General features: G+C 42.9%; 1 protein-coding gene across 2 annotated transcripts in view; it reads right to left on the bottom strand.

Moving 5' to 3' along the window:
• grik2 (glutamate receptor, ionotropic, kainate 2) overlaps positions 1-12,683 on the bottom strand; it is a 264,962-nt gene that overhangs the window by 91,440 nt on the left and 160,839 nt on the right. For both annotated transcript variants that reach the window (XM_069655421.1, XM_069655422.1), the window contains 2 exons: positions 8,215-8,322; positions 1,063-1,176 (listed from right to left, as the gene is read on the bottom strand). In XM_069655421.1, coding sequence (XP_069511522.1) covers positions 1,063-1,176; positions 8,215-8,322 — 222 coding nt within the window. The remainder of the gene's footprint in view (positions 1-1,062; positions 1,177-8,214; positions 8,323-12,683) is intronic.

Raw genomic sequence — 12,683 nt, 5'->3', positions numbered from 1 at the left:
CTGATCCCCATCTGCAAACATGCAGATATCTGTTTAAACAGATGAATAAAATCTGAATCATCAGATGATAGCCAATGGGAACCTGGATTGCAGGTGCTCTGTCTCTCAACACCAACCATTTTCCTGCATACAACCTGTGCTGCCCTTTTGAGGCCCGCAATGGCTCCAGCCAGTAGTTTGGCCCTGTCAGGCTGCCGTAGGCTAGCCCAGTGTGGCGTTTTGAAGCAGCAGAGGAGCAGACCAGACAGCAGCTTTATGTTTGTTGAGTATAGGAAATATATGCCTGTTAGTGTGAGTGCATGTGGGGTTTGTTTGTTAGGTATGTGAGAATAAAATAGATCTCTTCCTCAGTTACTGCAAACTGGATGCAGTTTCCTGTTAATAGCAATTTACATTATCTGTTACCACCAAGATAACAAAGTAAGTGTTACGTTTTTAGCTATATATGAATGCGTCCTGTTCAAACAGGACAAGATTAAACCCTTGAAGAGCCACAGGACAAAAATGCACTTCGGGCCCAAACTCCAAACCCACTGGGCACAGCAGACTGCACATGGTGTTAGATTTAACCCTGGAAATCAACCTGTACATCTCCATAGGGGTACTCTAGTACCCTGACTTTTTTTTTCTCTGGGGCATTTCAGAGGCATCTGGACAGTTGCCCACAAGGAAATCAAGTCTTGTCGCCTAATTTAGCAATACCAGTGTGAAAACATAATACCTGAATTCCATTTGGAAAAGCAAGGGGAAACAAAGGAGTGATAATGTGTTTCGAATGCATACTATACAATTATTCCAGCAGACTTACCATCTGCTGTGTGACTGAACTTCAATACTGAGTTCACATAATGACTCCTGAGCCCAGTCCGTGAGATGCAGCTAAAAGCTCCACAAAAAAAGTGGCCCATTGAGTTCGATTATCTTGCTACCCAAGTTGCTACCCTCGCTGTCTCTGAGTTTGGTCTTAATGGACACTGTGGTCACATAATCATACAACACAACCAAACTGTAAAAACAACAGATCAATAAAACAAGTAAACAGATCATTAAAAATGAGATTACCAGTATGGTGGAGACGACCAGGGACCGATTGGATAAGGAATCAGAGACATTAGTCGTCTTCCCTTTCTGGTTGTCCGTCATGTTCAGGCCACTCGGAGGGTCCCAGGTTCCAATCTGTGAAAACAAATACACATGGTTAATATTTTAACGGGTTCCTGGACAGATAGATACATGTCAAATCCACTTATGCAGACATACAAAACAAATAATATGCCATAAAGGTACACTGAATCGTCATCAACCAAAAGAAGCGCTCCCTTCAGCATAAAACAGGAAGCAGGTTACAGGACAGGCAGTAAACAGGAGGTGGCTTCTGACATGCCAAAAGCTGCTTCTGTTTCTGCTCTATTCTTTAGTTTAGTTTATTAGTCTATTTGACAGGGGCAATGAACAGCAACTGGGCCAGAGTTAGCTAAATAGCTACTCTAACACACCTGAGTCGAATGTTTTGCTCGTTATCAATCCCCTGAGACGCGAGCAGATCATTCAAATCAGGTGTGTTAGAGTACAGAGAAACCTAAAACATGCATGATCTCCAGCTCTCCAGGAGCAGGGTTGGAGACCCCTGCTGTAAGATATCCAGTCTTTGCATAATCTTGCAGTGTGTAAAATGTATTTAGATATGTGAGGGTGTCAGACTTTGTCTTATGCACTTCATGGCCACCTCTTGAACCAACAGTCTTACTTTCGATCGTGCTGTGCAGAGGACACTTCTTCCTGCACTGGTCATAAATGTTGCGGTCTGAAACCTTTGCATGCGAGTGTGATCTGTAGGGATTCTGGTCAGGTAGAGAATTGGATCTGTAACTTTGCCAAACGCTTAGACAGGTTCTTTTTTTAAACTGCTAACACTACCAAACACACAGGCAGACATGTACAGCGTGGACATTTACTGTACTCAGACCCAATCTTCCTATTCTGGATTCATACATAAAAATGAGCAGCACCCTGAGGACACAGCTGACAGCCAAGTGAACCCTCAACACTTTCTTCCAGGTCTCTCAGGGAATAGTGTTCGGGATGATCAAGGATCTGGATTGGCCCTGCGGCCTTTTGGAGGGTCAGCGGAAGACGTCACTTAGGCAGGGTTGAGAGGAAGAGGGGGGCAGGAAGAAGAAGAAGGCGAAGCTATCAGATCGTGCCTCAAGGCTTCTCTTGTCCTCTCTCAGCTCTCCCTCAAGTCTTCACCTGAGCCTCCCCTTCAGCTCCCCGTGCTCTCCACCAAACCCCACCGCCCTGAGCAGCACTGGAAGGGACCACAAACACCAGACCCACAGCAGCCACACACTCCTCAGGGCTCCTCTGATGGCCTGCGCGAGGGCCTGAGACCCACTTTGTAATTGCAAATCAACTCTTTAATTCAGGCTTCATGAGGCTGGAGGGCTTCTGAAGGGGGTTTTATTAATGGAGTAAATTATTCATGGAGGTGCGGGCGCACACAAACCAGAGGTCAGGAGCCGCAGAGAGGCAGCACCTGTGAGGACGCTCGAGTGTTTGCGGTTGCATTGGAGAATATTATTTGTATGTGTGGTATTAGCAGGTTCTCTTCACACTGATAATCTCATGAATCTTAAAGTGACTGCTGAACACGGGAGTGATGCCACTGCTAGGAAAATATGTAAACTATACACACTCTTATTCATGTGAGTACAGACACATGCTAATGTGTATACACATTTGTGAGTCTGAACACTTCTATCCGTGGGTTTATGTTTACATAGACAGTTACAGCAATATTCACACAGGACAGAAATAACCTTGGGATGTCTCATATGGTGCTAGTAATACCGTTCAAACCTGCCATGTCCGCAATTTGAAAAGTGAAAACTTCACCAATTACCAACCATGTTTCATCAGACACAGAGGTCCTGTGATGAAATCAAGTCATGAATTGGTGTATCTGGGATTTTGGAGCGTTTTTGGTCCGCGCCTTTTTTCCGCCTCTTCCAGGTCATGATTTTTGAGGCTGACTGGCAAATATAAAAAAAATAGTATGGCAACTTTTTCGATGCTAATACGGAGCTTCATCTTGCTGCGTGATGGATGACATGCAGCATGAAGTTAGGAACGTTTTTTGACTTTTAAACGGAGTCAACAGTTATCATGAGTAGGAATCAATCTGACTTACAATACTACATTAGAAATGTTGAGCAGACAACTTGACGTCTTGTCAGGGGGAATATATCAGTAAATCTGAGTAAAACGTGGACGTTGCTTATCCTGTGTGAATGTGCCACATAACCACACGACGTGAGAAAATTGATTTCCCGAGGTTTCCTGGGAGAGGTGGTTTAATTTTGCCCTTGTTGGATCCATCAAAGTTAGTTGTCAGATATAACCCAGTGAGCAGCGACCAGGATTTTAACGATGATTTGGGGTTTTAAAAGGGTGAAATCAGGACTGAATGTGTAAGAACACTTTCAACCAGCTAAAACACGGTCACATCCTTAAATATACAATCTAGAATATTTCAGTTTTGTGCTCTTGGGCGCCACCCACTGGCGATAATCAGTAAATACAGGAGCACACGTCCCAATTTAACCTGACGTCCGTTTTACATGGGCGCCACCTAACGGTGAAAGATGTTCACGGTTGGCTCTGGTTGTAACTCTTGATTTTCCTGGCTGACGGTCGCTTTCCTCTTTAGACTGTTTGTCTTCATCTGAGCGTCGAGTTTGTTTCTTTTTCTTTGGATTTTCACTTCTTGTTGAAGTTGTATCTGTAGTCATTTTCACAGCCATAGTAGATTACTGTTTACTCGCAACACTTGCAGAGAGCGGAAAAGCAGCCGCTTAGCTCCGCCTACCCTCTCTGGCAGACCAACGACTGCTGGCTGATGGAAAACGCGTCACTAACTGGGCGCACGCTTGTGATTTTTTCAGTCCATAATAATATTATATACTGCAAAAGCAAAGGCTGTCATCCATGGGCCATAGGCTCAGTCACCATTGTGTTACCTCATTCAGAGAGAGATGGAGACTTACAGACATTTATTTACATGAAAAAGTTCCAGACTGTATCTGTAACGAGTCACACAACACATTTTTGGTTGCTCTGAAAGGGTGATGAAAGTGATGATTGTAGCGGCATTTCTCCAAAGTAATTTTGCAGCGGTGGGTTAAATCCGGTCTACACGAAGATAATTTCAACACATTTTATTTTTCATACACAAAACAAAAACACAGCGCTTTCTGGGCTGTGTGATGTTAACAAGGTTCAGAGACGTCGTAAAGAGAAGTTTCAAAGCATGTGCAGGGACTTCGGTTGTGCAGCTCTGAGGACGAAGGCAAAACGACCCCTGGATGCTGATGAAGGTGATTAACACGAGTCTGAAGAGATCTCGGTGACCGGCGGTGATGAGTGCTGAACGTGAGTGCAGCTCTCGTGAGATTGAATCCAACTCCACTCGCGTTTGTAATGTTTTCGTTGGTGAGCGTGATGTGTGTTTTTTGAGCTTTTCTACGAGAAGGCTTTTCTCTCATTCATCTATTTTCACGTGCACCAATGGCAACAGAAATGCCATTCAAGGCGCTGTTGGACAGTGGGATCAACTTCAAGGACTCTTCTATAGAAAGAAGAGGGGATTGAACCTCCGCAATAAGACAACACTCTACCTCCTCATGCTCATAACCTGTTAAAACATTGTCCTTTACAAGTTTTTCCTGGCTTAAATACATTGTGCGCTTTCTTTGTGAACATCTGAAAAACATCTCCTGTCTTTGCTCTTATTCACAGAGACGCAGACATAAAAGTGTTCTGAGTGAAACAAGAGGAACAGATTGGGTTTGAATCAGTCTAAATTTGTCACATGAAAACAGAGAGTGCTTTTAGCTCGCTGGATCTTACATCTCTACTGTTAGCTGTCACTTGCCATTTCAGTTGAATAGACCGGGATTTAAAAAAGAAAAAACTTCCAGCAGTCAGATTCACACAATGAGGCTTAAATCTCCCTTCACACTGAGTCACACTGAGTCAGAGCAAAGCTTGAGAAGCAGGCCGGATGTGGCAGCAGAGAAAACAGTCAAATGAACGAATGAAAATCTGCATCACAGTGAGAAACGGGTTTTTCATCCACGGGGCCGCCAAAATCAACAAAGTGAATGTTTCTCAGAGCTGTTTGAAAGCATCTCGACCTTTCTGCTGAAACATGTTCGACCCCATGAGATCTTCTTTGATTGTACAACATTCCCGAATCCAAAGCCTCCATTCTCACAGGATAATGGTGATGTCTGTGCCCACATTACATGGACTTATTTTCTAAAAAAAATCATCAAATTTGTGCCCATTCTATCAACATGGTTTGTGCAAATGTCACACCTTTCTTCGAATTAAAACAATCTCTGTTCAGACAGCACAGTCTCAGAAGTGAACTCCGTCCATCTGAAAAGACATCACATGACCATCACTACACTGGGCACGTGCGTGCTGGTGTGAGCAGACACAAACAAAACACCTGTGAGCTCCATGTAGGGCTGATAACGCTGCTAGCATAGACAACAAGGTCAGCATCGCCTGTGATTAATAATTCATGTTGAGTAAACTGCTGCTGGTCATAACTGATGTGGTTTGTTTTCTTCTGGAAGGAGCCAATCAGGAAGTGAATCTTGTGTGTGCGTCATGGTTTCCAAAGTCTGGTTCGCTCTCAAACACAACAGCAGAGTTTCAGACGGACACAGGGTCAGCAGTGTTCTCTAACACAGCAGAGTCGTGTGGACTCCAGGCGTGAACAAAAGTTGTGTTTTGAATTAAAAACATTTTAGAGTGGATGTAGCCGATGTCTAAAAACCTTTCAGAGAAGGATATATTCTCTTCCTGGTCTGCTATGAAATCACAGACACATTGTAGCATTGAGCTGTGAAGGTTTTCTTCTGGTAGCAAAGTTGAATTCTTCACTGCTGTACAAGACAAGGCCAAAACTACAGTCATGTGGCTTTACAAGAGTTAGACACACCTGCAACAAAATCTATTGGCTGTTTCAGCTACAAACACGCCATCTTTCATGATCGCTGTTTGCAGCTGTGACTTTGGTGCACTTTGCTCCCAGCCCATTTACTTTTGTACTTTTTATTATTAATTCTACAAATGGGAGGTTATTTTTCAAGTAAAAAAGTGAGCTGCTGGGCAAATCAGTACGGAAGCCTGAAGTGGACATGCAGCCATACATTTTATTTACTCGACTTCCCGTAATAATGAGTAATTTCAGTTCACTCGACTTATTTATCTCGAGATAACAAAGCTGGTTTCCTCGAGATAACGAGATCATTTTCTGTCTGATATCACAGAGCAGGACATGCCATGCTGCCATCGCCCACACTAACGAGGTCAGTTCAGCCTGTTTCTATGTTTGTTTGGTGCTTTTGCAGCTCTGGGGATACCAGTTATGATCATCTGACGTTACGGTGGTGCAGAGATAAGTAGGTTGAGATCTCGAGAAAACAAAAATGACTTGTTATCACGGGGAAACGTATGAATGTATGTCCACCTGGGGCTTCCATAAATCAGATATATTTGCACCACAGTAGGGCTGCAACAAACTATTTTGATAATCGATTAATCTGTCGATTATTTCTACGATTGATCGATTATTAATCGGATAAAAAGAAAAAAAGCTCAACTTTAGTATTAACATGATATGCTAGTATATCATGTTAATATATCAATTATGTAACTCAATTAATATCTTGTTGATTTACTTAATAATGTCACATGACAAAGGAACGTACCGACGAGGCCACGACAATAAAACAGGACGTTGGGGATGCAGCCATGAACTGAGTCTAACAGGGACATGTAACTAATCAATATATTTAATCAGACACTGCTCAAGTTTCTGTTGTGAATAAATAAAAGATTAACTTTAGTCTGTCTCTGACTAATGGCATGAAATATTCAAAAACTCTATAACGTTATGTTTTACCCCGACCTGTCTGTCCGACCGAACTTCAGCTAATGAGCGATAGCTTAGTGTCCGCTCTGACGGACAAACACACGATTACAAGTTAATTTAAACACAACGTGACGGACAGAATCACTCTCCGTTAGTTTTCTCTCCATGTTCTGATGTTTAATGAAGCCGGGCATTAGCTTTATGAAGAGTTAGCGTTAAACTAGCTTTAACAGTGGCGTTAGCTTATTAACAGCTTTACTACCACGGTATATTGTCCTCCGCTGCTTTATCAGCGGCTTGGCTATGGGCCCATCACAAAACGGAGAGGAGAGAAAATAATTGGAGTTTCAGTTCGTTACGTTTGTTTCCGTGTAAACGGACACTCATCTACCAGAGGCGGACACATCATCAGATCTGCACAACTAACGAATACTACTCTCTGAAAAATACTTCATGTTTATCCCAGAGGAGACCGGAGACGTTTTAACTTCCTGTAATTCATCATGTGAGCTACACGAGCCACGGAATTGGCTGCCTGCCCCCGTGACGTTTTCACAGCGCATGCTGTGCATCATGACAAAGACCCAACTAGTTGATGATGAAATGTGTTGGCAAATATTTTAATCATCGATTTTAATCGATTAGTTGCAGCCCTACACCACAGTAAAAAAATGGCACCAGGATGACATGCTTTGGTAGTTTTTAACAAGTGGATGTTATAACAAAGTTTATGCAGTTCAACATTAAAAAATGGGTTTTTGACCTGCAGTCAGGACCGAGTCAAAGTTCACACAGACGCCTACCAACACCTCTGAAGCTCATGAATTGACCAACATCTCATTTGTTTAATACACAAGCCAAAGCTGTTGAGTTTCAGCAAGAAACCTCTTCATTTCTTTTTGGTTGCACTTCCAGGTCAGAGGAGGAGGCTGGAGTATTTTTAACCTTTACAGAGCGAGGAGAGCCGTTTCCTGCTGCTCGCAGTCTGACTCCGGCTCCTTTACCAACACACAAACAGGAGACTGATATCCATTTTCTCATCTCGCAAAGAAAGAAAAGCACTCCTGTAAACCGACGGGTCACTAATAAAACGCTCACAGCCGCTGCTACCCATGACTTATGAACCTCCAATGTGGCTGCCAGAGTTAATGGCCTGCAGATGCAATTGGCACCTCCATGTAAATGGGATATTTGGACATGTTTGTGTTGATGTTTGAATCAGTGTTACATTTACACCTTGATTTTATATTTCACAGACACACTACCTTCTCGAGCCCCTCCTCCTTCAGACTGATGACGTCCAGGTCAAAGTCCGTCCTCAGACCGTTGGAGCGGTTGAAAGTGATTCTCCCGGTCAGGCCGTCCCAGTGGGCCTAAAGAGAGAGAGAGAGAGAGAGAGAGAGAGAGAGAGAGACTATCAGGGAAGACATCCAACCATCAGCATCAAATCTACATCTCTGCTCTTCAGTAAAGTGTCTGAGGGAAGCAGTCACACTTCTTTATCTCTTCTATTCCTCCCTCTTTCCCCACACTGCTTCTGTTCGTATTATGTTACCTGGTATCTAGAGGCCTACACAGACTCTGAGGCTGCATCTGTAACAGTGGGAAGCAATTACCCCATCTTTACAGATATTTAGGGCTGTGATAGGATACAATGTAGCATGAAAGTGGCTCAGAGCAGGAGAGGCGCCCTCTCAGGTGTCACGCTCTCTCACAGCGCTGCTCTGACAGGAAGCCGGGGACTTCAGGGTCTATCTTTAGTTAAACGAGTGGGAGTCACAGACCTGGAAGTTACTCGCTCAGTACACTCAACTGCTCACAACACATTTGTTCTACTATTCTGACTCAGAGACTGAACGCCGCTCCATTGATACCAGAGCTGCTCACAGATACATGTTACTCTAACGGGGATTATTATGCCTTACCTTTACCACAATGTATTTGTTTACTTTATCGAACAATAAATGGATTATCCACAAATAGCTGAACCACATTTTTGAGTCTTTTATTCATTAATGTGTCCGTAAATTTATGCATTGAAGTCTGTTTTACCTCTTTGTTAATATGCAAGTTGAAGGGCCTAGTTTCTGCGTTTGGTTTGGGGAACAGGGAGGAAACATCGTTTAGACTTTTATGCAAGGCACCACCACCTATCCCCCGTAGACGGGTGTGTAACATAAACCGGGCGATGGTCCGGGATCCTTTTTTCCATCTTCGCTCGGTACGTTACTTAACTGCTTTCTTTAGGTTGGCATTTTTACTGTGTGGAGGTTAAATGTTTGGGTGAGTTTACATAAAATAGATTAGATTGATGTATAAAGGCAGAATTATTTCTAATTTCTTTGACATTTCTGTGCCATTAAACGCACGGATGGCAGACATCAGAGTGTGTCTGTCAGAACAGCTGGTAGAGAGGTAGAGCAAAGGTTTTAGGTAGGTTCGTCATTTTGTCTCTCCAAGGTATTTAACTGCTGGCCATTTATCCTGAGTATCTAGGATAGGTATTGATGGTCCCCAGAGGAGGATCCCTGCAGATGTTGGTGTCTTACCATCATGTCACTGCTACAAGAAGATTTACAAATGCAAGCTTAAGGAAAGTTAAAAACCTGGTTTGAATTGGCAAAGAACTTAATGTGAGCATTCATACTCCACCAAGGATGAACCCAGTGAGAAATGTTTTGTTCTAAGAACGTTCTGAGAATGTTACATGCGATGTTCTGGTAATGTTTTAGCGGGAAGTTTTTATTTGTTTCTCAGAATGTTCCTTTCAATAGTAGGAGAACGTTCTCTGAAGACATTGCAGTGAGAATACTCAAATCCCACTTCAGGAACATTTTATATATCCCGTTCTGTCAGCTCAGGCCGTACTAACATCCTGAGAAGATCCTCAGGATGTTGCAGTGAGCATGTTCTACCTGTGTTTTTATGTAACATTGAGCAAAAGGCGTTCTGACATCCCAGGCCTCGATAACATCCTGAAAATATCTGCAGAATGTTTCAGTTGTGTCTTAGTTTTAAGCCCAGTTCACATCAATGATATGCAACGCAACAAAACAGTTTCAGAATATTGTAGCGGTGTGAGCGGTTAGTTGCAGAGCGTCTGATGCCGTTGCATGGAGTTGAAAAAATGCAGTTGTAGAACTGAATGATGTACCTGTTTCACTTCAGCCAATCAGGAAACAGCATTAATTGGCGTAGGCACCCTGTCTCTGGCGCTGCAGCAGCCAAAGATGTTCAACGTTTATCAATCAGTGTTACAGCTAACATTGCGAGCACGTCACTGTCACTGTCATCCACTTTTTTTTAAACAATAACAGAAATCCATCTAGATAATTCATGTGACCTCGGCCTAATACTAATGGTATAGTATTAACCAACTTAATAGTATTAACACAGAAGTAGTGGGGTATGTCAGTGCGTTGTTGCTATGGAGACGGTCAGCTGCGTCGCGTTGCTTTGATGTGAACAGCCCAGTTTTAGAGTGTTTACGATCACATGCCAGGGGATTCTTTTGGCAGTTGCATCCAGTCTCGTTGCGAATCATTGATCTGAACTGGCCATACGTTTAAACGTTACAAGAACTTTATTTGAAATGATAAACATCCTTAAAACGTTCTTTGAATATCAGATTAAAACGTTGTCTTTCAAACGTAATTAGAACTTGTAGCTAATGTTAGCCGATGTTATGGGAACGCTCCCTGCTAGCTGGGAACGCTTTCCATTTTGACCCATCCATAATCTGTCTTGGGCCCTGCCCCGTGTAGTTTGATAATCCGCCAAGATTTTCAGAGTGAATATTTCTTTTTAACACAATCATTCAGAATATGAAGTGTGAGCCACATTGCCATGAGAGACGTGAGCATGTTGATGCTCCTCTGAGGTTGAACCTTTGTTCTCTCGAACAGAAAAGATTTCTAAACTCAAAAGATGATGGACATATTGTGTCATCAGCCTGTTTTGTATTTGCAGGTAAGACTGTTTCTGGGGTCTGTCTGTGTTTCTTCATGCTGTTTGTTCTGTTTTTAATCAGGTTTTCGATATGCTTTATATCATCCAGTCTGAAATGATAGTCCAAGTGTTATGAGATTTTTATAAGCCTGTGAAAAGGAATGAGGTGAACAACATCTGTCTGCAGGTATGGATTTAAATATTCACTGAGACTTGGATTAATAAAACAAACTGTGTTTATGGCGGCATTTGAAACAGAGCTACAGCAAACATGAGCAACACGATGATGACTGGTTGTTCTATAGCTCCGTTTTCTCTGTTCAGGTTTAAAAAACCTTTGACCGCTTTTATTTAAATAATGACCGTCAAAATGTTGAGTGTTATCAAGGAAACACAGCAAAGGATGAAACCAGTAAAAAGTGAAATAATCAGGTGGAGAAAGGTGTTTGAGACCTTGACTTTCCAGCTGCTGACAAAGTTTTTTGTCACACAGCAAAGCACTCCACACCTACTGTTCAACACACAGCAGCTCAGTGACCCTGAGGTTAGACTGCTGGACAATGGGAGGCTGAAGCGTCCTATTTTCTAGAATGCAGCAAAGACTCTAAAATGGAGGCACGCAGAGTGAGAGGTAACACAAAGGACGACACGACAGCCAGCAAAGTGTGTCTCAAACTGGGGTCACTGACTTTAACACGTCCAGTAAGCTGTTCAGAAGTGAGCCCAGGAATGTTGTTCTGAAATGTTCTTACACAGAGGATAATGGGGAGTGTTCATTACATCACACTATACTGAAGAGACGGACTTAAACATAGTGGTTTAAATGCAAGCACCTCAGAGGATTTGGATTAAAGCTGTTGGATTACACCAAGGTGTAACTCAGTCCGAAGGCAGGTCGTGAAATAGTCAAGACATTTTAAGACTTGTGTACATGGAGACAAATCCAGCCTTTGTTCTGCGTGAATGTCAAAGTAATGTATTTCATTTGGAATAATATGTCGTGTCTGCAACATGAACCTTCATGAAGGCTGGTGATGTAGCATAAAGAGCCACAACGTCCACTGTGATAGCTGTCGGGTACCAATGGTGGCAGGGCCGGCTCAAGGCATAGGCAATATAGGCGGTCGCCTAGGGCGGCACGTTCTGGTGGGGGGGGCTTTAGCCTCAAACGTATTGAATGTAGCCCCGGGTACGATGTTAATAATCTCGTACTTTTTCATGTAAATAAATGTCTGTAATGTCTACACGTTCTTGGGGAGAATCCTCCAGAACCCCCTACCGGGGTCTAAGGCCCCGCAATGTCCTCATACCCTAACACCATGGTTCTCAACTGGTGGGTCGGGACCCAAAAGTGGGTCGCGGAGCTGTTTTCTGTGGGTCGTGGATGTGTGCTTGGGAAAAAAAAAGTTGTGGCAAAAACGGATGCAGCGCTTTTATTTTGAAGGACATCGGTTTCCTCTGTCGTGCGACCAATAGTAGTGTAGTTTAGTCACGCTTTTGTCAGGTTGACATACTGTGATGTTAAGTTCGGTCTCGGGTCCAAATGGCACCATATTTCATTAAATAATTTGAGTGGTTGAAAAAATCTGAAATTTGTCATTAAGGAGGTGGTGGTGGGTCTTGAGGCGAGACCAGTTGCCCTAACACATAACCTTAGTCTTTAATATAACATCAAACCTAATGATCAGGTCTCTTCTGGATAGCTGTGTTGTAAAAATGGCACGCAATATATATAAAGAAGATATTGTGTGGCAGAAAACATTATAGACATTATATCATTTGCTAT

The sequence above is a fragment of the Semicossyphus pulcher genome, unplaced genomic scaffold, assembly GCF_022749685.1.
Source record: "Semicossyphus pulcher isolate SPU_LCO1_2020_fin unplaced genomic scaffold, fSemPul1.0.p SCAF_9, whole genome shotgun sequence".
In the NCBI taxonomy this organism is placed as follows: domain Eukaryota; kingdom Metazoa; phylum Chordata; class Actinopteri; order Labriformes; family Labridae; genus Semicossyphus; species Semicossyphus pulcher.
This window is presented reverse-complemented; position numbering and strand designations above follow the sequence as displayed.